This window comes from Sprattus sprattus, assembly GCF_963457725.1.
Source record: "Sprattus sprattus genome assembly, chromosome: 14".
Taxonomy (NCBI): domain Eukaryota; kingdom Metazoa; phylum Chordata; class Actinopteri; order Clupeiformes; family Clupeidae; genus Sprattus; species Sprattus sprattus.
The window spans coordinates 30,119,352-30,146,397 of record NC_137912.1 but is presented as its reverse complement, the minus strand read 5'-3'; the positions used below and the strand labels follow the sequence as shown (position 1 = coordinate 30,146,397).

Sequence of the window (27,046 nt, the reverse complement as noted above, 5' to 3'; positions counted from 1 at the left end):
ATTCAGACTCAGATTCACTCGATGGAGTAAAATACTTAATATTTCACCACTGTGATAAGTCAGCAATATAAGCATACAGGCAATTAGAAATATTTGTTTGATTGGTTGTTGAAATCTGTACCCTTTTCCGATCTTCTCTTCCTTCCTCCATTTCGATCACCGCTGTTTCAGCCATGTTTTTATTCTTTCTTCAGCCTCTGCCGTGGTGAATTTGGAGGAATGGAGAGTGACAGTTAATATTTTGTGAAAGACAAACAGGAAGATATTATTTATTCCACCACCTCTTGAAATCAGTTTTAGAAACCACTGATTTAGACATAAGTGTTGTTCTGTAGGGTAGATAATATAATGAATGTGTAGGCTACCAACCTTTCAGCTAAATCATTGCTAAGAGTTTCTGGCATTATCCTGTTCACGATGTCCTTTGTGGTTGTCCAACCCAAACTCATGAGATGTTTTGCCTATGAAAAGAAATAGTTGTGCATACATGATTAAGCTTGTCAAAAGGTGGAAAATAACAACACTAATACACTCCCATCATTCTGTAGTGGAGTGAGTTCAAGAGGTGATTTCAAGAGCTATTTGTTTGGACACTATATTTAAAACTATTCATTCTATGTATGCGTGTATTCCTATTTATTAATGGATTTATTCAATGGCTTATGTATGGTATTTATTGATCAGCAACTTGCATTTGATCTTAACCTTATTTCTTAACCTAAATGCACATAACCTAACACATTTGCACAGGTTACAAGTTTACAGTAACTAGCATAAACCATAAATAGATCTCATTTACAATAAATACATTCAAATATCCAATCAATATGTTCAATGTTCAAAATATCAAAGTTCATTTAATTTCTTCTTAAAATAAAAACATGTAAAGTCTTACGGGTTTCGTGGGTCTTCACCTATGAAGCTAACAAACTGTAACTTGTGATGTAGAATTTGGTTCTCTCTAGTTCGGTGGGAAGCTCGCCATCCAGTTGTCGTCTTAGTCTTAGTCTAAGTCAGTCGGTAAGTCAGTAATAATTCAGTGTTGATAACTACACAAGGACAATCCTCGTCTCGATCTTCAAGGGTACGATATTCAAACAAACATCCTTGTACAGACATCAAGCAGATCCTCTGTAGTTTCACTGTAGCTAGCTGGCTAGGCTACACGTTAGCACTCCATTAGCATAACATAAATCATAAATTACAACTTGTTACTACAACTGTACGTTTTCAATAAACTCATATAAAACAATTCAACTTCTAAATATCATCAAACTGATTTTTCTAACTAATTGGGTCATCAAGACGCTAACATGTTGTGAGTTGAAAAAGTTGTGACCGTAAGCTTTTTGAAACCGTTTTTCTCTGAGTGTCAACGTCTCTTTTTTCCTTCTTTCAAAATAAAAGTTGCGCGTGCTATTAGGCACGCACTACGTCCTGTAGAAGGCGCTCCAACATTACATTTCATTTAATTTATTACAATTAATTCATTAAAACAATATTATATGCTAAATTCCTAAAGTACTTATAAATATATACTAATCAGTCCAATACAAAATGTATTAGACTTTAATTCACTATTTATTCATATCAGAATCTAAGATATGTTTTGTTTAACCTTGGTTACAAATACTTCGAATATCTTCGCAGTCTAAAATTAATGATTTAAAGCGACAGGCACCCATTTCAGTTAACCGCACATCATGAGAATATAATGTTAGCCTATATTATGTGAGAAGGCCTCCATCAAGGGTAGGCGTACCCTAACTATAGGCTAATACTGCCTTGTAATTATTCAGATCATAATATTGTATTTCAAAGCATCCAATCATGGACAAATGAACACATTTTCAGATCATAATATTGTATTTTAAAGCAATCAATCAATGAACAAATTAACACATTTTCTAAAATCCAGGATTGGTTGTAAACGTTGGGCGTACGTCACATATGTGAACAAAAAGTGGCCAACATGATCAACGTTGGGCATATGGTATATGGGTCAGCAAAACACAACCAACTCTACCAACGTTGGGCATACGTTGTACAGGTCAGCCAAAAATGGCCAACTGTACCAACGTTGGCCCAACGTTGGGCATACGTTGTGTGGGTCAGCCAAACACAGCCAACTCTACCAACGTTGGCCCAACGTTGGCCCAACGTTGTACAGGTCAGCCAAAAATGGCCAACTGTACCAACGTTGGCCCAACGTTGGCCCAACGTTACATAGGTCACCCCAACCTAGCCAACCAAACCCAACGTTGGCCCAACGTCAGATTGCTACCTGGGTTGGTGCTGAATTAAATTCCGCATAACGCGATTTACTTCAGAGCATCTCACATTGTACTTTGCTACCTGAGACCAGCTTGCTTGTATTTGACCTGCAATAAACCAACCAAATAACCATTTTCTTTCTTTTGTTTGACTTTGGTAGGAAAGTTGTTGATTCGCTAGTTTGTTATAGTATCAAAGTAAGCACATTACATCAGATAGCTGGTGCTAGCCATTAGCTATTCATCTAAATTAAGAAAGTCCTTAATGTGTTTTGATATTTAGACATATCTGACAGCACCGACAATTACATTTGAGCAAAACAGGGCATTGTTTGCACAACATTTTACTAAAGAACAACGTGGGATTGCTAATTGACATGTTTATGAACATTTAAAATGACTGCCTCCACTAACTTCGCTAGCTAGTCAAGTTAACAAGATAGCATAAGGTCTATGATGACAGTATACATCATATTTTTCGTTTGAATCGTTTCCTTCATGGTATACGTTAATGTCGACTGTGTTGTGTAATTAGTGCTATGTATTAGTCATTAATTAATGGTATGCACGAAACTTTACATCAACTGTGCATAGCCCTAGGCAGGAGTACAATTTAACAGATAAGTAATAGACATCATTTAAATGTACCCACATAATGTATTGACTAAAGCATCTGTTATTTCAGCTCCACTCAGTAGGACTGTTATTGTGCTATTGAGCCTAAAAATTAGTGTCAAAATGCAGACCACGTTGAATGTCTATCGGTTGACAACTGAACCAAAAATTGTGTATAGGTTGACAAACTGAACAAAAAATACCAATCATTTGGCTCCATATCAAATGCAGCCCTTTTTGCTTGCTTTGCTTTTATAAGTTTAAATATGCCTTCCCAGGTCATACAGTACTTTCGTACAACATTCATTATTTTTCTGTACCTTTCAGATTCAATTACAGTCGAAGAAAGCAATCCTGAAAGACTGGGGTTTGGCCAACATCAGGGACACTGTCCAGCTTCGCCAGGGTAGCCGTGTACAAGGACGGGCTGTAGGGCGGGACTTGCCTGTACATGGCACCTGAGTGCATCCTGCATTATCAGGATGCCTCCTGTAACACTGCCATGTGGTCCCTGGGGGTCACCTACCTGGAACTGTTCACAAGGTCAACCCCATAGGTCATCAAAAGATGACGAGAGCTGGCTGCTCTCATGGCATTGAATACTCCACCACATGCTCTCGCAAGACTAAATGAGAAGTACCACTTTTTGTGTTCATTGCTAAACTATGAGCCACAATCCCGACCCACCGCTTCAGAAGTAGTGGAGTTTCTGAAGTCGGGGTTAATGCTGGATTTAGATAGCTGATATGGGTACAAGTTGTAGGGAAATGCTGTCAGTGTGTGGAAGTGTTTTTGTTTTTGGTATTGGTTCCTGTTTTTTCTGAACACCAGTTAAGTACAGAATCAATGTATTTTTGTTCTAACAGAGTGCACTTTATTAAAGAACATTTGTCATAAATATGGTTCATGATTTTTAGTACACTGCTTCAGAAAAATTAAACGTGAAGCTGGGGCCTACAATATAGCCTTTACCACTAAGGTGACCATAGCACCTTATTAAAATGAGGGAAACCATGTAGAACTGTGACAAGATTCTCGATTCCCACCCCTATCCCCAGAACCACACACCTTCCCTTTTTTCACTTTCTTTCCCTCAACATCATTTTGTACAATTCCTTTGCCTCTTCAAATGTAGAGGGTGTTTGAGCCCCATTTCTGTTCATCCACATCATCATGTCATCCACTAATTTCATGTAGGCAGCCAGGCAGCCGTCGACTGTATGTGGTAACCGGAAATCTTCCAGAATGGTCCCACACAAACGTCGGAACTCTTTATTGGAAACCAGCAACTGCTCATCCATGTCACAGATGAAGCGGGTGGCATAACGAAGGAGTTTTGGCTCCACTGGGCACAACATATTGACAAACCCTGTGTGTGTGTGTGTGTGTGTGTGTGTGGGGTGTTGGTATTGCACTACACAAAACTTAGCACTACATTCCAATTACAATACTGGGAGGTGGTGAGGGGTAGAGCACGTCAGACTTCCCGAAAAGACCAGGAGCATGGTGCTGTTTCCTTATGTGATGGGTATTCCAAAGTCTCCGCTCCATATCCAGTTAGTCCTGAAGTAGATAAAGGTGGGTGTACTGCAGGCAGTTGCTATTTCAAAAGAAATGGAAATAAATATCTTTAGAAATTCACCTATACTGGCTAAATTCCAATATCTCCCCCTAAGCCCACTAAACAATTCTGACTCAACAATGCTGATTCGACTTTGTGACGGACTGATTCAAGCCAGTTAAAGACACACCAGCAACAATGGAATTCATAGGTTGTGTGTACATTGCCTGGTATGCCTTTAACTCAGGGTGTCAGGGTTTACAGTTAGATAGGACATTGGGATTTAGCTACTGATTCGTTATTTACAAAGCAAAAGACTCTTAACTTACACGTGCACAGGATTGTCCAGTTTGAGCATGTCAGCCTCTATCATCCCCTGTGAATATAAAAACACACAAAATCACTCTATTGTTGGAAAACAACAGTTTATGATATCTTGTAAACTAAAAGACATGAGTGCTTAGTGGTAAGGTAGTTAAAACTTTTGAATATTTAAGATGTTTAAACCATTTGCTGGAATACCTCAAACCTTGTCAGCCATTTGTTTTATCCTTCCCTCTGTCGCTTCTAATAATTTTGGGGCACCCTTAACATATATGAAGACAATCATTGTGTTTTTGGCCATATCCCTGTTCAATTGCCATGATCATGAGCACTTCAATAACAAAAAAAAGTATATTACACACCTCCATCTTCCACAACAGTGTCATGAAAGTATCTAGCCACAAATGTTTTGCTTGCGGTTAGACGTGCCCACTTTTAGCCATAGAAGCCTTTGTGAAAACCTGAGTGCAGAGACAGAAAAACTATAATGTGTAAATGGGTTGCTACAGTCTCTTCATCTACATACAATACTAGCCTCATGCCGAAATTATGACAGCTTTACAGAATACGTATACAGGTTTTGAAATGGCTCAGAAATATTGACAGAATATTGGAGAAGGTACAGTTTATGTGTTTGGCTGCCAAATCACAGTCTTGCAGTAACACTTTGTACCTTGACGTTGCTGGACCATTTAAGTCATGAGTACTGTGGCTGATGTAATGGCAACCCCCCCAACATTCAAATGACATAATGCAAAAGACATTGGACCTCATGCATTAATATCTTTGTTAGAATTTTTAAGTTTATTCCTAAGGTTTCCATATAAAATAGATAAGAACAGATAAGTAAACATGGGTGAATGCCTGAATCTCTGTGGAAAACAGTGTATGTGAGGTTTAAGAACCAATGTAATTCTTAGAACGGTTGGCGAGTGAGGCCCATTGTTAGTTTACTTACCCATCAATGCACAGATGTACCCACATACCAAAAAACTTAAGCTTGTCATTACCTGCAAGAAAAAAAAAAAGTCTTTATATTTTACATGATGTTATATTGTACATTATGTTCACAACTTCAATAAAAGCATGCAAAGTTGTTTATTAAATCTCACACATTAGCTTAATGACATGCAGGGCCATGCATACAAACCAGTGGGAAACTGGAAATAGGCCTATAGCGTTTACTTAGTTAATAACAAAAAAAGTTTCCTTCAACCAGTCTTGTTTGTTCTTAATTAGATAAGTACTTGGTTCAGAAAGGATACTTCTTTCATCCTCTTTCTGAGCTGACATTTGGGAAATATCTCTGGAAAACAGACAACTAAGCTGTTATTGCAAAGACTTGGACACATACACACATCATATCAACTAAATGACATGTGACTGTAGTACAGTGGATAGCAAAGGTTTGGGCACCACTAAAAAAAAAAAACATATTTAAATATATAATCTTCTCAGCTTTTGAAGCAGCTACTTGATTTTGGCATGTGCTCTTATTCCATTGTAGAAAGATTAATATTTCAACTGAACTAACACTGAATCAATAGCAATATGCATCATGAATATCAAAAGGCTAGTGCAAAAAAAAAATTGAGAGGCTCAATGGCACAATAACAGTCCAACTGAGTTGAGCTGAAATAACAGCTCAGAGATGCTTCAGTCAATACAACTGCACTTGTTTATTAAGTGGTTGCACAAACAAATTTCGTTGTCTATCTAATGCACAATGACAAATAAAGTCTATTCTATTCTATTATGTGGGTACATTTAAATGATGTATATTACCTATGCACAGTTTCATTAGAAATAGCTATTTCAGAATTGCTAAGCTTACTCTGTTGATGTAAAGTTTCGTGCATACCATTAATTAATGACTAATACATAGCACTAATTACACAACACAGTCAACATTAACGTATACCATAAAGGAAACGATTCAAACGAAAAATATGATGTATACTGTCATCATAGACCTTATGCTATCTTGTTAACTTGACTAGCTAGCGAAGTTAGTGGAGGCAGTCATTTTAAATGTTTATAAACATGTCAATTAGCAATCCCACGTTGTTCTTTAGTAAAATGTTGTGCAAACAATGCCCTGTTTTGCTCAAATGTAATTGTCGGTGCTGTCAGATATGTCTAAATATCAAAACACATTAAGGACTTTCTTAATTTAGATGAATAGCTTATGGCTAGCACGAGCTATCTGATGTAGTGTGCTTACTTTGATACTATAACAAACTAGCGAATCAACAACTTTCCTACCAAAGACAAACAAAAGAAAGAAAATGGTTATTTGGTTGGTTTATTGCAGGTCAAATACAAGCAAGCTGGTCTCAGGTAGCAAAGTACAATGTGAGATGCTCTGAAGTAAATCGCGTTATGAGGAATTTAATTCAGCGCCAAGCTATCTAACTAGCATAGACCTTATTCTAGCTTGCTAACTTTGACTAGCTAGCGAAGTTAGTTTAGCGAAGTGGAGGCATTCATTTTAAATGTTCATTAACATGTCAAATGCAATACTTCACTTTCTAACAATGCTTTTTTTGTAATTTGTATTATTAAGGATGCAAGGGTCAACTAACCACAGTACTGGCTGAAGGGTTGTTCCTATCGTCGCGCCGTGTGTTGATGAACAGACTCTTCAGGAAAGTTTATTTGTAGTATCCATGGCAACCGGAGGATTAAATATGGGTTTACTTTACACGAGTGAACTAGTTTGCAGAAAACAACAATTTCGTATTGTATCAAAAGTCCTTGCTGTACCAGTTAACATAAACACCACAGCGGTATTCATTGTAAAAGCTGCAGAAAGCTAGTCAACAACCTCCCCATGTGGCTCTGGCTGACAACTTTTTTTCTCACAAAATGCCATGTGAGGATGAGAATTGACAAAATGCCATGTGAGGATGAGAATTGACAAAATGCCATGTGAGAATGAGAACTGACAAAACGCCATGTGAGGATGAGAACTGACAAAATGCCATGTGAGAATGAGAACTGACAAAATGCCATGTGAGGATGAGAACTGACAAAATTCCATGTGAGGATGAGAATTGACAAAATGCCATGTGAGGATGAGAATTGACAAAATGCCATGTGAGAATGAGAACTGACAAAATGCCAGGTGCCTGTAATTGATTCTATTTACTTTCATAAAACGCTGGAGACATTCCCTAGTAAAGAAGTAGCTGTCTTCCACGACATTGGTATATCATTGAATATATTCATGGTGTGCCACTGTTTAAAAGCTCTTGACGTGTGGAATAGGAAATCATACAGACCTTGTGTTTTTGAAAGACACAGTAAGGGACTTGGCCCCTCTGCTCATGGAATGCATTCTCCTCAGGGAAAGAACTATACAAGTCACACTTGTATGTGCTGCCCCATGGTCCGCTTTAAACCTCAGTAGCATGAACATTAGTGGACATCAAAATGATAATCATATAATCATGTATCAGATAGAGTGGATATAGATAGAGATAGAGTATAGATAGAGTGGATAGAAAGTCAGGCAGCTCAGCTAAAAAGCAACCAATTGGTTTTGGAGGGCACCTGTTTACCTATCTTCAGGGCCGTTGCTAGGAATTCTGGGCCTCCTGAAAGAATATTGGCGTGGGCCCCCGCCCCCAAACTTTGCATCGCCAAAGATCAATTTTACACAACTTTTTTTCTTAGACTGTATTATAATTTTTTCTTAATTGTTCTGTTCCTCTATGTTCTTGACAGTGCCTGACGCAATGCAGCCAATTCAATATTTTTTTTCTTCAATGAACCACTCAACAAAGAGTCACTGGGTATTATTAGTCATGTTATTATTATTCACTATCCCCTTCACTGCCTGTAGTAACTTTGGTTTCTGCTATTTGTTGGGTAGAGTGGCCTGGCTCTGTTTACTGCAAGGACAGTGACTTAAGTAGATTCATTCATTGCCGATCTCTAATGAGTCAAAATAGCCAACAAGTGTCTACCTTACTCACTTACCACCATCAGCATCTTTGGAGTGCTGGGGGTGGGGGTCAGAGGAGGCTACAGCTGATTCTGGAGTAGCAGCATATAAAGGTTTAATTTCATATTGCTTTGGTACACATGTGGTTATGTTTTATGGAACAACTGATGAAGAACTAACCTACCAAGTCTTGGCATTAACATAAAAAATATATATCTAAATAGGCTTATCAATGCCATAGCTCAGCTTCACTTCATTATTGTATGAGGACGGCAAGATGTAAGATTTGCCCCTGCTTAAGACTCATGTCAATAGGCTACCATAGCAGTTTAGTTTAAGTAAACACTCATGTAAGAATGGAAAACTGTGTCCTACTACTGCTACTGGGATTTTACTGACAGCGTATTATAATATATACAGTGGGGAAAATAAGTATTTGAACCCCTACCGATTTCGCAAGTTTGGCCACTTGCAAAGAAATGTGTGATCTAGAATTGTATTGGTAGGTGTATTTTAACAGTGAGAAACAGAATATCAACAATACAAGTCAGAAAACTGCATTTTATAACATTTATGACTTTATTTGCATTTGATGCAAAAAAATAAGTATTTGAACCCCCAAGCAAACAGCAAGAATGTTGGCTCACATTGACCAGTTATGTGCCCAAGAAGCACACAGTTTAGTCCTCATTAGGTCTAACAAGGTACACCTGATCTCAACTGGTGAGGTTTATAAAAGAAACCTGTCCAAAGAATCATGCTTCTCACCTTCAACCTCACCACCATGGGCAAGACCAAAGAGTTGTCCAAGGAAGTCAGAGATAAGATTGTAGACCTGCACAAGGCTGAAATGGGCTACAAAACCATTGGCAAGCAGCTTGGTGAGAAGCAGACAACTATTGGTGCGATTATTCGTAAATGGAAGCAACACCAAACAAATGTTAATCGCTCTAGATCTAGGGCTCCATGCAAGATATCCCCTCGTGCGGTATCAGTGATCATTCGAAAGGTGCAGAATAACCCCAGAACTACACAGGGGGAGCTTGTGAATGATCTCAAGGCAGCTGGGACCACAGTCACCAAGAAACCCATTGGCAACACACCACGCCGTAATTTTTTGAAGTACAGCAGCACTCGCAAGGTCCCCCTGCTCAAGGAAGCGCATATACAGGGCCATCTGACGTTTGCCATTGCACACTTGAATGATTCTAAGGAGGATTAGGAAACAGAATGTGGTCAGATGATGCCAAAATCAAGAGTACATCATACCCACCATCAAGCATGGAGGTGGAAACATTATGCTTTGGGGCTGTTTCTCTGCCAAGGGTACAGGACGACTCCACCGCATCAAGGGGACTATGGATGGGGCCATGTAACGTGGAATATTGGGCTTGAACCTCATTCCCTCCTATTGAAAACGCAACCTTAAAGATTTGGAGAGGATCTGCAAAGAGGAGTGGACCAAAATCCCTCCTGAGATGTGTGTAAACCTGGTGACCAACTACAAGAAATGTCTGACAAGGGTTATTCCACCAAGTACTAAGTCATTTTTGTCAGTCAGTTTTGCTAGGGGTTCAAATACTTATTTTTTGCATCAAATGCAAATAAAGTCATAAATGTTATAAAATGCATTTTTCTAGATTTTTTTGTTGATATTCTGTTTCTCACTGTTAAAATACATCATTATAATTATTGATCACACATTTATTTGCAAGTGGCCAAACTTGTGAAATCGCCAGGGGTTCAAATACTTATTTTCCCCACTGTATAACGTTTGGCAAATTATAACCTACTGATCTTTTCTGTGGATGATATTTAGTGGTTTCATTTTTTAATGCCAGCCTTGTCAGGTGATTATTTTACACTGCTGACCACACGTGACGTTACACGTTAGTGTCATTCGGTTAATGCAGTAATGTTGAAAGCTGGCTAATCGCTAGCTCCTAACATTAGTCACTTCAACTTCATGGCGTTGGACGAGGCGAGCTGTGCTATTTCTCATGAACCACAGGGCCACTGTGCAGCTAGTTTAACACTTCGGTGATAAAAAAAATCGGTGATATTCTGGGCTCCTGATGTGCTCCTGTCCTCTCTTTTCTTCCTCTCCTCTCTTTTTGGGCGTCCCGATTTATGTTTCAGTTTTTTGCGATTGCTTCTCTATTAATAACCAGCTGGCTGCTGCTGCAGTTCGAGAGGATTTACGTTTTCTACAGTAACCATCACTGTCTGGTTTGGATCGGCCACTAATCTGGACAGAAACACTACAACGGACAGTCAGGTCTGCAGAAATGATGATTGGTGCTGACCTGCCCACCATCCAGGGCCTCTACACCTCTAGAGCCAGGAAACGGGCAGGGGAAAAAAATTGCAAACCCTAACACCCTGGACATAATCTGTTCCAGCTCCTACTCTCTGGCAGGCGTTACAGATCTCTGCACACCAAAACCACCAGACACAGGAACAGTCTTTTCCCTTTGCCCTCAGTTGACAAATTATTATATTGTATTATTATATAATATATTATAGTTATTTATTTGATCCTAAACTGTTGTGTTATACTGCATATTTTCAGTTTAAGTACATTAAGAGTAACTAAACCCAGAAAAAAAACCTTCTCTATGAAAATGTACTTGGCCAATAAACATGTTTCTGATTCTGATTCTGATGACATTGGAATTATATGCCTCATATGGCTGTAATGTTCACACCAATAACAATCAAATGAAAAATGTACTACAAAATATGAATGTGTGATGTAAAGAGTCATGAGTTAAAATCACAGCCTCACTGTCCTCAGTGACAGTAACAGCCCTGAGGACACTCCAGATCACAAGATTCAATGTCACCTGATAGTCTGCTCAGCACCCTCCCGTCCTCGATTAACAAATCAGGTTAAATTCAATCAGGCCTCTTCACTCTTTTTCTGTTGGAAAACTGACAAAGGTCAGTCCTCTGTTCTTTTTTAGTTTCTCTGAAATGACTTTCAAACACATGCAGGCAGTTTAGAACCATGTAAAATTGTCTTAATAAACTGCTACAACAAATAAGACAAAAGTCTCCAACTTCTCCAATGACTTCAGGGATGAAGGACTCATACAGGTTTCTCATCCAGCACACTCTTTGAATTTGATGGCATGAAAATTGAATTTAGGGTGGGGACATTTGGGCATGATCACAGATGGCACTGAGAGAGTACACAACAGGACAATTTATGCAAGAACACCAAACGGACAGGGAACAGCACGGCTGAAAAGCTAAGGACTACTGGTTTTAGGTGTTTTTACGAGTCTCAGACAAAGCTTTAAAAAACACTGGGACTGGAAAACATCTACGTAACAAGGATCTGTGCTCAGCCGTTCTACTTTGAACCTTACATATTCTAAAACGCAGAAATCACTGACAGACCAGAGAAACAAGAGATCATGTCTCGCCTTCTGTGTTTCCTTCTTTTTCTTTGTCTGCTTCCAGTGGTGGGTGAGTAATGTCAGACAGATATGTCGAGAAAGTTAAACTGAAAGATGAGTCAACGTGTGCACCTTTGTTGTGTACCAGTTATAGCTTTCAATTCCTGAAGTGAAGTATATGTATTCTGTATCATGATGAAAAGCACTGAATTTAGCCAACCTAATAATGATATGTCATGAAAGTATTGCCTAAGCTGCCGCTGACCTTCTGTGCTGTATTCTAACAGCCTGATGCATAGCTTGAACAGGAGCTGAACAGTTTCACCTTGTTCAGTATTATAAGGAGTATCCTAAGTGTCCTAAGATTGTTGACACAGACTAACCATCATTTTTGCAGTACCTCTGTTTTGCTACACATGCGTGTTCCCTGCTATTTCTCCTCTGGACTGCATCCGGTTCCCTCAGAAGTGCCCCCTTGGCCAACAGTGTCTGTCCAGCAGGGCCGTAGGGCAGCGAGGTAACCACCCTGCCCGTCTAGATGCATGCATTGACCCTGTCATACAGTATTTCCCTGTTTTAGAACACAAGACCACATAAACTGCCAACTGGTGAACAAGTAGCTGTTATAGTTTATAATTAAATCCATTGAAAATTCACTATGGAACAATCACATTCATAATGACATCATGACTAATTACATTTGAAAAATTGCAGAACACTACTCCATGTTCATATGTAATGACGTATGTCATATTCAGACTAAAATATGTTTAATAATAGAAGAGCTTATGGCATAACTGTATCATTGAGCAGGGTCTCTAAAACATGGCCATCTGTGTAATGTATTGAGGAAGATTGTCTTACATTCTGTGTAAGTAGTCAACGCTGAAAAATGGAGTTCATCCATCTGTGGACATATAACAAGCCAATATTGCACTCACAGTATCCTCCATGGACTAAAACATGTGAAATGGTAAACTGTGGCACAGTCTTTATGTTCTTTATGAAACCCTTTAGATAATGCACTGGATATTACAGTTCACAGATTATAAGCATTTAGCATTAGTGCAGAATGAAATAAAGTGATTCAAATCAGATGTTTACTGGGCTTCATATCATCATGCAAAATGTGCAGTGCATGTGTAATCATGAACCGCAAGAAATGTATATGTTATGTTAGTTGCACTGCAAACCATGCCAACACCCTTAATTTGTAACCCTTTTTTGTCTAGAATACCATTTATTTAAATCACCTTCCGTGAACACCTTTGTCTTCTTCATTACCTAACAGGCCACATCAGAGTAGTTCTGTATGAGAAGAGCTGTATCCTCTCAGCCTTGTGTGGTCTTACGGGAGAGAAATATGCTATGGGTCTGAACTTCACCTACACAAATGAATGCTGCGATACTCACCTGTGCAATGCGGCCCCACCACCCACCAGCAGGGGCAGCATCAGCGCTGGCACAGTGCTCTCTCTTCTCATGGTCCTGCTCTGGTGATCCTATCCTTACCCTCCAGTCACTTCATGATGATGCTCAAGCTGGACAGTCTACTTGTATTTGCGCAGTTTGATTGGCCATGACATCATTGACATTCATTCTTCTTCTGTGTCAAGAGCTTCAGGCAGGTGAATTGCCATGTAGAACTTCCTTTCTAGCTATTCAGTTGCTTGAGATAATGTAATAGAATTGTTTAATAGGGGGTCTTTACATCTTTATTTAAGAACTCAAGCTATATCATTTTTTTGCATTCATGGAAGTGTCACATTCCTGTCATTATATAACTTTGTACTAGTATATTGTCATAAAGACATAGAGAGGTGCACCATGTTGTGTAAATGCAGTTTGATTTGACCTGTTGGAGCATTCATGATGGTTACTAATCGAATCCTATCTCTTTCTCATTTCTGCACTGAGCTATGAATTTAAACTAAAAATGAGTATAATCTTATGTGTTCATATATATATACAGTGGCTTGCAAAAGTTTACAACCCCCCTGAAAGACATCGCCATCTTCACAGTTACAAAAGATACATACATATATTATACTAATCAGTATTTTTATTGCGAACATTTATGCTCTGGTACATTTTTAAAGGCAGTTAACATTGACTGTTAACATTAAAAATGAATTAAAAACTGAAATATACAACTTGCATGAGTTTTCAACCCCTTGTGCTTTTGAGTTCCTGACTTAGGCAGATGACAACGTATTCACAAATGATGAATGGGTATGAAACACACTCTGTCTAAGGGTCATCAGCCAGGATGTGGAATAAGTGTTTGGATGGTTCATAAGAGAGAGTGGAAGCTGCGTGGAACACACCATGCACATTCTCTTTAGGAAAGGCTGTTCCCCCAAACCAAGCATCCAAGGAGGATATTAACTGGTGAGGGAAGCCAAAAAACTTTTTCTTAAATATCCACATTAAATTAAGTATGGAGGTTGCTTAAGATGTGGGAAAGGTTTTTTTATGGTCATATAAGCCCAAATAGAGCTTTCCGACCAATCCTCTTGGCTGATAATCCTGGATGGTAGGGCCTGCAGATTCTCGGCAGGATTTTGTTCATGGCTTAAACCGAACCATTGTAAAATATTCTCTTTACTGTCACTTTACTACTCCAGTGTTGCATTAGCCTTGGGTACCTACTGGTAGGTAATCCCTCTCCCATCTGTTTGAGCGGATACTTGATACAATTTGAATATGCCGAGAAAGCGGATTTGGAATGGCAGTCTTAGGGGTTCAGGCCTGGAGCTCTGTAAAACTCAATGTCACGTGTGAATAATGTTATACAAATGCAGAAAAGTGGAATTGAACAGGATTTAAAGTTGTGTAAAAAAAATAGAAAGATAGCATTAATGATATGTGTTTTTGTAGCTCAACATGCCTTACTGCACTGATGACTGTGGCATGAATTTACTTTCATATGTATTGTCGCAGCCCAGCACTCAGCAAGACGCCACAAGGGAATTTCAAATCACGTTCTTTATTAACTCTTTTCAAATCAAACAAAGGTAGTCAAAATGAACAGAAAATAGGGGGAAACCTACGCCTTGCACCCAGTGCAACCAGCGCCTTCCCCTCTGTCTCTCCAGCACTGCTTCACACTGACTCTTTAAACTCTACTAACAACATAGTTGCTGCTCAGGTGCCAAACTAGTCTAATCATTTGCACCTGAGCTTGCAATCATTGGATGCCCGACCTCACTAGTCCTCAGAGCACCTCCCCAGGGTCCTAGAGCCTGCCCTGTATAGTCCTGGTAACCCATATTAACCTAAGTGGGAGCCTCAGAGCAGCTTGGGCTACCACAGTATAATCAACCTTAAAATGTGATACAGTTCCAATAATGAAAAACACAATATCTGCTAAATTGCTGGGAAACGAACATTACCAGCTTCTACGTATTGTAGGATGAGGATATGTATCCATACCATACAATGATGTAGATAGGATGAATACAATTGACTTGAGTTGAATTATCTCTCAATAAATATCATCCATTCATCCTCAAATGAAGAGAGAGGCACCTTCCTGGATTGTTATCGATCAACAAGACTGATCAAAAATGAGTATATATATATACACACACACACACACACATGTTTGTATATTATACACACACAGTGTTGCGTAGGGAGAGTGTGGTCACCCCACCCAGACTCGTACCCGGGTCTACAGGGTTCCAAACATGCACTCTGACTGCAACGCCAAAGGGCCAGGCTCGATGGGATGGGAGTCGGAGCACATACTCATCTGTAGTGACGATGACATTGTGTGTGTGTGACACACACACACACACACACACACACACACACACACACACACACACACAAAATGAAGATCAAATAACCATGTTAACCATTGAAGAGATTTATTTAAACACCCAAAACAAAATATCAGGCAGTACAGATTTTGTATTTGAGAATAGTCAAAGATTATTCATAATTAATCAACTGGAAAATATTTAGGTGTAAAACTAGGATAAACATGAGAATTATTTAATGAACCAAATTTTAAGCACTGTACACTTTTAACGATTTTAACTTTCAAGTTGTGGATGGTTGGACTCATTTTTGTATAAATGATGCCTCTATTCATATCATGTACTTCATTCTAGCTCTCATTAACGTAATTCTACACCATTCATGTGGTTACATTCACACATTGAAAAAAATGCAACAGCAAAGAGAGACCAGAAAGGAAACTAATGGCCTAGTTCTGACATAAATGAGTTACTAAAATACACCACAACCATCAAATAGATAATTTCAGATATGAAACAACATGAATAAAGTAACACCATGAAATAGACAGGTCTGCCTTGTGCACATCAACATTTGCTTGCATACATCTGTTGTAGCATGTAGCGGTTCTGGTCCATAACCGTTCTCATATACTGACACACAGTAGACAGCAGATGTCTATGCTTAAAGGCCATTATAAGGCACATTCAGTGGATAGGTGATATTTTGCCTAACATGGCACATTTTCCTTTGTACAAAACCCAGTCGTCCAATTAAGAAGGATTGTTATTAAAACTATTGGGTGAGAAAATAAGCTCAAATAATAAACTCAATAAGATCAACCTATTGATGTAAAACATGCAACAACTTAAAAGTAGAAAAAGTGCTTTGGAAAAGAATGTAAAAATCAAAGCCTAGCTTCGCTGAGAGATCAAGTGTATGAGTAGTGAGCTGCATCATACAAACCTTGGTGGGTTTAGCGCTCTTCTTCAGACCTTAGCTGTCTACATGGTTAACTTGGATTTAGTTTTATAATTGCACAGCCAGCCTCCGTCTTCCTCGCCCCCCTTTTTCGACTTCATTTGTGACTTCTGTTAGTGCACTCTGATCCTTTAAGGGAGAAATTATATCTAAATATAAACACTTACACAATGCACAACAAACATATTTGTATGTAATCTAGGGGATCTACATTATTAAAAATGAAATTGAATGTAGTGATTTCATATAGAAACATCCCCCTCTAACCAGTAAGGGGCCTACTGAAAGTTAAGGGTCAGTGTTAGTTTATCTGATCACAATGACGTTAGGGTTTCAGATCGAACTCATCATGACACCATCTGAACACTGGGATGCACTTTGTATTTTGTGAAGTCTATCAATGCCACTGATAACTTATGTTTGTCTAGTAAAAAATGCCTACTGATAGAATGGGGAATTATTTACCAAATGTTATGTTCCACTGCACAACGACTTTCGCATATGTGCCTTCTTGACCAAAGAAAATGGTCACCAGCAGCCACGACTTGTATGCCACTAGCAATGGTCAATGACTTAAAATAAAAGGCAATGTTTTGTGTATCTTTTTTATATCAAGGTCTGTTCAGCTTTATAAACATTCAAGCCTTTTTTAGGCACTTTTAAGGTACCTAAACCACAACTTTCCAGACTCTTGAAGCCTATATCACCACACCTAAATTGTAAATTGTCACTATAAATGCAATTGACCCTTCCGCGACCACTCCCCAAAACGGTAACTGATCAATCATAGCATAGCAACGGTGACTAAGCTCGGGATCTCAGTCAAGCGAGCCATTTTGATGAATGGAAGTCAATGAGAGAGACGTCTGCTCGAGAAGAGAAAATGAAACGTTGTGCTTATGGAGTGTGTAATGCTGACAGTCGATATCCAAAAAGGCTGGAGGGAGGGGTAACATTTTATCCCTTCCCGAAACCCAAGACCCAGAGAGAGAAATGCCTGCTGTGGATCAAACAATGTAGACGACCCCCCCCCCCCATCAGCTGAATGTCAGCAACATAAACAGAAGCACCTACTTTGTTCCAAGAAGCTATATCGCTAAAATCTGCCCACTACATCGAAAACGTGAGAAAACCCTTGCTTAAAATACGATTCAGTTTTACCACCTTACATGTTTGCGTAGCGGCGACTGTGTAGATAATAGAACAAATAAACATAGCTGGAATGAACCGGTTAGCCTTAGCATTTGTCTGTCTACAAACACGGCATGTTACATGTAATGTCGTGGTTGTAGCCTATATAAGCATATTGCAGACCCTTTTGCCTGCTTCGATCTGAGATCTTGCTGTTTTTCCAAAAAATGCTTATGATTTATTTGGGTAGAGCTGAAATTGACACGGTTGAAAACATGTTGCCACCCCATTCATACCAATGCTGAGAACCTGGGAAACGTGAATGCTTGACTGATATACCAAACGTTGCTAAGGGGGGCGGAGTTTGCGGAAGGGTCAATTGCGAAAAATTAAGTTTCCAGAATTAGTTTATACCCATAGCAGGAGAGTGAGCTAACTGAAGTATCAGATCTAGCATGTATTCTGTTGTGTCTTGGTAACGCCCGACTCACATTGATGCGTTGGAATGCGTTGATCCACCGGAAGGCAGAGGAGGAGTCTGGCGCATGGGTTTCTGTTGATACCGGAGACGTTATAGTGAGATTGACAGGTCATCAAACCAATCAAGTCACTAGCAAGCTTTTCCCCTTTCAGTAGTAGCATGCGATCATTAGACAGGGTGCGCAGAGACCTCGCAAATCCTATGATACGTATTTTTCAGTTACAATAAAGGGGTTTTTACATTGTACAGTGTCTATTTCTCTGTAACTTTTAAAGAATCTAACCAAAAAAAAGTCAAACAACCAACTTGTAGGTACAAATACGACCATCTACGGAGTTTGGCAGCCATCTTTTTTTTTTGAGTTTGCCGCTCTGTAGACGTGAGCATATACGGGATATGATTGGCTAGCGCCTGTGCTGTCAGTTATGCATGAAAGGCAATATGATTGGCTGACGCATGCATTGCCTCTCGAAAAGTTCAACCTTCTTCAACTCTTGCCGCAAGCAAAGCATGAAACGCAACGCACACGAACCAAATGGAGCCACAATTCAGTTCGGCAAAGGATGACGTCACCCCATGCAAAGTGAATGGGGATGCGTGAACCCTGACGCATCAACGCCTTCTAACGCAACAATGTGAGTCGGGCGTAATGATAGTAGTACGTCAGAATAAGACCATGCAGAGTCAGAGTTCATTCATTGTGTCTTTACTTCACTCGCTTGCATTCAACACAGTATACATACATTTCCCCTGATGCAATGCAGTCTTTTACTAAAGTTGCCAGCGAGGAACATAATACTATGATACATAACAACTCCTCCCCCCTTGAATGAAAAGTACCACTTTGAAATCTTACAAATAACAAAACCCACTTACAGGTTAACTCTACCCATAACCACACCATCTTAATATCATTATGAGACCTTCACCATTTAATGCATCAACATTTCACAATACCACGGTTTTTTTTTTAGGGTATGCTACGGAAATGAGGGTAGACTGCCTCAGATCAAGACATTACCCTGGGGTTTATTTTGCCCCACAGCACTGGGTATGTCTCATATCTAATATTTCAAACGGTTTGGTGGTCGATGTTCCCTGGCTGGATACCGACGAACAGTCAACAGTCTTTGGGTGAGGGTACACCGGGATTGCCAGGCAATGGCACCGGTGTAGATGGGTACCTCATTGGGAAGTTGTGGCACTAGTTGTGGACATCCCCCAGGTGAAAACACTGGGGTTGCGGTTCCCTGTAGCAGTTGATCTGTGTGTCTCCTCCAGACCATGTCCTCAGCTGTTTGGACCGTATAAGACACAGGGCCTGTCTGTGCAATTATTGTGCCTGGAACCCATTTTGAACCTCTTGTATAGTTACGTGCCATCACCGGGTCTCCAGAACAGAAGACTTCGTCTCTTGCCGTCTTTTCCCGCCTTTGTATCTGCGCCTGTTGTTGACGCCACACCACCGACTTAGTCTTGGGAGGTTTTAGAAGATCGAAGCTGGTACCCAACCGTCTTTTCATCAGAAGTGTTGATGGAGACTCTTTTGTCGTTCCATGTGGCACATTCCTGTATGCCAACAAGAAAGTAGCAGTCGTTGATGGAGGGAACCTTGTCCTTGTGAAGCCTTGAGTGAGTGTTTCATGCTCTGAATAAATCATTCTGCTAATCCGTTAGTAGCAGGGTGATATGGAGCAGACCGTATATGTTGAATTCCATGCCTTTCAAGGAACTTGGCCAGATCTGCTGAGACAAACTGTGGACCATTGTCACTCACCAGCTGTTCCGGAAAACCAAAACTCTGAACATTTCCGCCAGCTTCTCAATCGTTTTCTGAGCTGTTGTTGATCTCATAATTGCAACTTCTGGCCACTTACTTTGTGCATCAATAGCTACCAGCAACATTCTCTCTTCAAATGGGCCAGCAAAATTGATGTGTATCCGATGCCATGCTTAATCAGGTCAGTCCCATGGGTGCAGAGGGGCTAAATGTGGTGTGTCGCAGACGCTCTGACATGAGCCACAATACTTTAACTTGTCTTCAATATGACCATAGAGTCCTGGCCACCAGAAGTAGCTCCTGGCGAGTTCCTTCATGCGAACCATTCCACAATGCCCTGAATGTAACTGTTGTAGCAGTGCTTCCCTCAGATTTGGTGGAATGATTATCTGCCCCCATAACAGACATCCTGCTTGGACTGAGAGTTCATTCATCCTTGAGAGGAACGGGTTCAGTTCCGCAGAACTCTCCACTTTCCTTCCACTCACCACGGCATCAATCATCTTACAAACCAAACCAGTCGGTCTCTTATTTATTGCTTCGCTTCGCTCAGTAAATTCACAATGCTCTGCTAGCCTTTTCAAGGTAGCCTCAAATATATTCACGGACTCCCCCTCCTCTTTTGTCTGGGAAGTCCCGCCCCTCTTCTTCCGGCCAATTTGATTTTGCCTCAGAAGTGGGTCTGGCAAACTTTCTATAGAAGTTCATTTCAGCATTCTCAGGATCCTTGGGGCCATCACAAACTGGCTTTTGGCTACCTGGCGTGCCATTGGCGGATTTAAAATAACCACGTCTACCCAACAAAAGCTACAGCACGGAGAGTTTTTAAACATTGGACATGGTGGCCGCCGAAGCACCGCAAAACTTCGATAAGGCAAGTTTTCTTTGAAAACAGAACAGAAACTTGAATTCATACAGAAAAAATATGTTTGCTTTATCACCGATCGTTGTATCGTTGTATAGTATTGTTGGTCTGATTGGTTAAAGGCGTGTCCAATTACGTGACTGAAGTGGACCGCTGTTTAGTAGTTCGCCAGACCAACTGAGCAAATGAAATGCAGTGACGGGGTGGGGAATTCCCAAACAACCTCCTCTTGATTTCTCTTATGGAAACGGAAACGTTCCGCTATGATCAACGGTTGTGGAGAGAAGTGCCTTGCTAAAGTTTGCACAATCACTTCATACTTTTTGTCACCGGGTTTCGCCGGCTGTATCAAAGTTCGCAACAGATTAAACGTTTTAGCTCCCATCACGCTAAGGAACGTGGGGACTACCTTCTCCTCTTCAATGCTATTTGCATCTTCAAAGTATCCAAAGCGTTCAGTGTACGCATTCCACGGTTCAATCAGTTCATCAAAAGCCCCAATGCTTCCGATTATCCCCGCCATTGCTTTTACAGTCACGTATCTTTACAGTTGCCAGGCTCACAGCTCCATAGTTTATTTTGCAATAACTTTTCCTTCCCATTTGTTGACTTTGTGGTACTCACAATTCTTTCCTTTACCGCTCCTGTCTTGCTCTCCTCTCCTCTTGTAGACTCGGTTTGAAAGCTTGCTCGCATGCCAGTCTTCACCGTATCCACGAAAAATGTATTTATTTATTTAAAAAAAAAAATTACCCGCCCGTTTACAGTATTTCCAGCGCTATAAACACGTCCTCTTGGAACAACAATCACGCATGTATTCGTCGTCCTCGTCGCCAATTGTTGTGTCTTCGAAATGATAGAATTACTCCAGAATATGACCATGCATAGTCAAGTTCATTCATTGTGTCTTTACTTCACTCGCTTGCATACAACACAGTATACATACATTTCCCCTGATGCAATTCGGTCTTCTACTACGGTTGACCGTAAGGAACATAATACTATGATACATAACATTCAACTGTTGGATTAGTGAGAATGTCTGCAAGGAGAGAGCTATGAGTGCTTAAGGATAAAAAGAAGTTAGAGACAGAGAGAAATAGAAACAGAGAGGAAGACTGTTTGTGACCCCCACATGTCTCACCTGTACATCCTTCAGGTATGCTGTCCAGCGCCTCCCTCTGGCATAGTGCCAGTGCCTCCCTCTGCTGGAGGGCAGCCCAAAGAATCTGGTCCCGCAGCCGCATCATGGCCTGCTCCATGTGGAGCTCCTGCTGCACATCCCTCTTGGGCCCCATCTCCAAATACGCATCCTAGGAGAGAGGGCCATTCCTGCATGCTTAGAATGTTTGCTTTTGTCTATTCTAGAAGTTGGACTGGAAATGACAAGGAAGTGACGTTTATTGAACATAAAACCCTTAAATAGAACCATCAGTGCAATCTTTCTCGTATGCCTGGCTCACATGTATGCGTGGATCCGCCAAAGTTGACGGATCCCAATTCACTTTGAATGGGGTGACGTCATCCGTTGCTGAACTGAATTGTGGTTCCGTTGACGCATGCGTCAGCCAATCAAACCGCATTTATGCAAATAATAAGAGTGCAACACTGGAAAAAAAAAAGAAGACGGACCAATCTCAGTAGACGGTCATATTTGTACATAAAAGTTGTTTGTTTGACTTTTTTTGGCTTAGAATTGTTTTAAGTTACCGAGATATAGACACTGTACAATGTAAAAACCTGGTTATTATAACTCAAAAATACATCAGAATCAGCAAAATCATGTTCTGAGGGGATTTGTGAGTTGTCTGAGCAAGCTATCTAATTTTAGCATGCTAAGCAAGATATCTACCCACAAGGTAAACAGCTCGTTAGCGGTGTGCTGTAAATCTTACTATAAACGTCTCCGTTATCAACATAACCCCATGCGCCAGATACGCCCTCCATAATCCGTCAAGGAAAGCATACATGTGAGCCAGTCATTACACATCCTGTATGATTGGAGTGAATGACTTCTTATTTATATTAGGGATGAACCAATACAGATACCAGTATAGGGCTGATACTGTGCTCATGTACTCGTACTTATGCTTCTCTGATTACACGCGCCAAATCCTCTTCATAGCAACATTATGTTTAACCAGACCCGGCGCTATGGGCGGGCCTTGGGGGGCCGGGCCCGCCCTGGGACTCGGTTGGGCCCGCCCTTGACGAACGAGCCTGTCAGTCACTAAATACAAGTTAAAAATAAAAATGCAAATAATCGCAGACTATAACGATTGACCGTTCGCGAAACTCCTCCCTAGAACGGCCCTCGTTCAATCCTACCTTAGGAACCGCTACTAAGAGAGTAGGGTCGAACAACTTTGAGGTATGAGCAGCATAGTTAAACAGTGTGCCTAGTGGACTTCTATCTGACACAAGGTAGGCTACCCTGAGAGATACGATGGAGGCGTCGTTTCCCCCCGCATTTTTAAAGTCCAAAACACAGGTAGAAAGGTGCCGGGTGTGGATTAAACAGTGTGGGAGACCCCATTCAGTTTAGATAGTTATCATACCTAGCGATAGCGTATTTCGCTAGCCAGCTAGTTAGCTGCAAACACACATATGTCTGCACCAACGTAAATGAAGCATCTTGCAGTTAGCTAGCTAGCGAAATTCGCTATCGCTAGGTATGATACGCTATCAAGGTATGCACAAGGCACAACCTGAGCGCAATAACCTGGCGATTTGATACAAAAGCCATAGCATTACATCAGGATCATCATTGTGTCAACAGTGACTGTGAAATACTAGCAGCAACATGCACACACATCCCTTGAAATATAACGTTACTAGCAGGTATCCCCACTGCTACGTTACGTTACTGTTCTCTAGATTGTTACCATCCATCCTAAAATTTGTGTCACTGTATTATTAGTTGGCTAGGTTGGCTACCTGCTCAGCTGGCTTATTTATTAGCTTGTGATATTCTAAATAATACAGTACGTCACCTTTTTGTACCGGAGTTGGATTATAGGTGAAATGTTTACCTGTACTAAAATACCACAGGCCAGGGGTGGCGAACCTGACGTGCGGCTCGACTCCAGCTCGAGTGCTCTCACTGACTTTTCTCTTAGTGTACAGAATTTTCATATTGTAAAATAAATATCTAAAATGCATATTTTGCACGCAATATATTTGGAAATACAGACAAAAAGCTGTCCGATTTGAATGGGGTATTTATTCATGTTTATTTTGTTATCACGCGATCTTGAGAGATGTCTTCAAGTAACGTTAATGTTCCAAACATGAAACATTCTAATGTGTGCACCCAGTCGCAGAGTTACTAGCCAGACTAGCAGAAGCTACTGAAAGAATGCCATGGATCCAGCAAATCGTAAAGCTAAACGCAGTCTGTTGCAGAGAATGAGGCCTCACATAAATATGTGGAGGCAAAGGGTAGTAACTAAGCTAAGCTTTCTCTCCCAGGTAAGGGTGCTCCTGCTTCACACGCATCCAAAACAAAATCTCAGCAGATGTTTTCAATATGTTTATTTTTGTGCCATATTTTAAATCTTAATTTGTTAATTTATCCTCCTAAAACCCACTAGAGGACACTATTTAAAGGGTTATTTTCAAAAAAAATCTTATGGGGGAGCATGCCCCCAGACCCCCCTAGTTTTGCTGGGTCACAAACAAAAAAGAAAAAACGTGCCTAAAGCAACGATATGCCCCCCCGCAAATCTGTGCCTGGCGCCGGGCCTGTGTTTAACTCAAGTCTGTGGTCAGGAGGTGTTCTGTCAATTTCTCCAGACTTTTAGGTAGGAGAAATTAATACAACGCCGACATAGGCCAATTGTTAAGTACTCGTATCAGTGCTTGGTATCAGCAAGTACATATATGTAAGTGAACAAAGAGGTATTGGTGCATGCAGCTATAATGCAATGGTAGTGAACCAGCAGTCTCACATTAATGACGTCCTTGTTGCTCTGTAGTATAGCAGACAGAGTGGCCAGGTCTGCCTCCCTCTCTCTCGCTGCAAGCATAAGACCAGCAACTTTCCTCTCCATATCCTGCTCCCTCGCTCTCAGTTCAGAAAGACAAGCAATCACCACCTAAAAGACAGAAAATTACAGTTTGCTTTAAAATTCTTTAGTTTTCTTTTAAGAGCTCACACTAGCACAAACAGCAAACTAAAAGAAAATTCTAATGACACACAACACAACTTACTCCACACAAAAACGCAAGGTTTGGTTGATGTTAATGAATATGTTAGCCTATACAACACCCAAATCTCCCAGTGTCATCAGGTTCCTTCTCAGAATGTAGTAGCATCAAGTTGTAGCTCCATTTTAGGCCTACACTATATTTCATTGTGCCTGAAATGTAAACACTATCTTCTGTGAAAATAAAGTTTTTGACCTCGTAACATAATTATATGGGAGTTTTTCTATACCACACACAACATATCAAGAGTGATAAAAGCAGTCAATGACATGGCTGAGTATTTCCACCTTGGAACTGTAGTGTCTGTAAAACACGGATTCAGACAGCCTGTGTTTCAAATGACACAAACCTAAGCAACCAATCCCATCAACTGGCCGGTCAGGATGGAGGGGTAACGTCAGTACACATACACATATAGTATGATATTACATTTACAGTCGGCCTTCTGCAAGTGAAAGCAAATTTAGATTTGTTTTTCATTGTGAAAAAACACCTTTCCAATGTAACTGGCATTTGGCATTTACACTGACAATTGGCCCCGTCGGCCATCTTGTGGTTATTTGAGGAATCGCATTGAGGAATGACATTTGAAAAAACTGTCCGTGTTAAAAGGGTTAACGGTTGAATTTGTGAGAATCCGTTGGTGATTGCGTTCACGTCAACTCTACAGACATCCTCGGATTAAAATAATTATAATAATAATAAATAAGAGAATATTTGTATCATTAACAATTATGTTTCACATTTATAGTCATGATTCTACGAGGCATCTTGATTATTAAATCGTGGTCATTAAATAAATAAAAAGATTACACCAGGATGCTAATCCAGACTATTCTCATTTGTAGATCCACGTTGGTGGAATGAACTGCCTAGCTAGCACTACCAGAGCAGACGCGTCCCTCTCTACCTTTAAGAAGCTTTTGAAGACCCAACTCTTCAGAGAGCACCTCCCTTCCCAACTGACACTTCGATTAGTGCTTGACTTGCACTTACATCAGTTGCATTCCTGCACTTCTTTTTTATTTTCTACCTAATTTTTCTATTTCTTATGTTAAGTAGTATTTATTTAAGTTTTTTTTTTTTTTTTTTTTAACATCGCATTAATCGCGCGATAAAATAATTGACGGCGTTAAAATGGGTTTGCGTTAACGCCGTTAATAACGTGTTAAACTGACAGCACTAGTTTATAGTGGTATAGTGGTTTAGTTTAGCATAGTGTAGGGAATATTTGTGTGTGTGTGTGTGTGTGTTTGTGTCTATACAGTGCTTTGACTATTGTATATGCATATATTGTTTTGCATATTGTATATGTATATATTGTCCTAAATTGTTTTACTATTTTTTTATAGTTTTGTTGTATGTCCTATGTGGCGCTGTGGTCCTCAAGAAACTAAATATTGTTCCCCTATGCATGTGCAAAAATACATCCACACCGATTGGTCTGTACTAACTTCTATCAGCCGAGAATATCGGCTCACCAATTTATCAGTCAAGCTCAGACTAAAACTGAAAGATGCTCTGAAGTTCAGCGATTTCACATAAATGATCCCTTATCACTTGATTTATGACTAAACCTTTAAAAAAAAAAAAGACGTCATTCAGTCCACCCACCTTAATGTTTTCCAGTGTTTTATTCATCTTGGCAGTTAGTAAATCTGCACTCTCAAATCCAGGTCCCATCTCCACACGCAATGATGTCATCAAGGTAAAGCATTCCTATGGA

General features: G+C 40.1%; 2 protein-coding genes across 2 annotated transcripts; one reads left to right on the top strand and one right to left on the bottom strand.

Annotated features, from left to right (window-relative positions):
• Window positions 1-12,058: 12,058 nt before the first annotated feature.
• Window positions 12,059-13,626, top strand: LOC308375596 (uncharacterized protein; the record flags this gene model as incomplete). Its single annotated transcript, XM_080851758.1, has 3 exons — window positions 12,059-12,196; window positions 12,524-12,643; window positions 13,418-13,626. The coding sequence occupies exons 1-3, from the start codon at window positions 12,145-12,147 to the stop codon at window positions 13,624-13,626; spliced, it is 381 nt and encodes a 126-aa protein (XP_080707884.1). The 5' UTR covers window positions 12,059-12,144.
• Window positions 13,627-16,650: 3,024 nt separating this feature from the next.
• On the bottom strand, window positions 16,651-27,035 carry LOC308375680 (uncharacterized protein). Its single transcript, XM_080851864.1, has 5 exons — window positions 26,935-27,035; window positions 25,062-25,208; window positions 22,256-22,424; window positions 18,477-18,538; window positions 16,651-16,983 (listed from the first exon to the last, which is right to left on the bottom strand). The coding sequence occupies exons 1-5, from the start codon at window positions 27,022-27,024 to the stop codon at window positions 16,903-16,905; spliced, it is 549 nt and encodes a 182-aa protein (XP_080707990.1). The 5' UTR covers window positions 27,025-27,035; the 3' UTR covers window positions 16,651-16,902.
• Between the last annotated feature and the right edge of the window lie 11 nt (window positions 27,036-27,046).

Excerpts from the sequence above, each read along its gene's own strand:
- LOC308375680 (XM_080851864.1), bottom strand. The coding sequence starts at position 27,024 with ATGACATCATTGCGTGTGGAGATGGGACCTGGATTTGAGAGTGCAGAT. Across the intron at positions 25,209-26,934 it reads AAACACTGGAAAACATTAAG|GTGGTGATTGCTTGTCTTTC; the intron begins GTGGGTGGACTG and ends TCTGTCTTTTAG. Across the intron at positions 18,539-22,255 it reads CATACCTGAAGGATGTACAG|AAACCCATGCGCCAGACTCC; the intron begins GTGAGACATGTG and ends CGGTATCAACAG.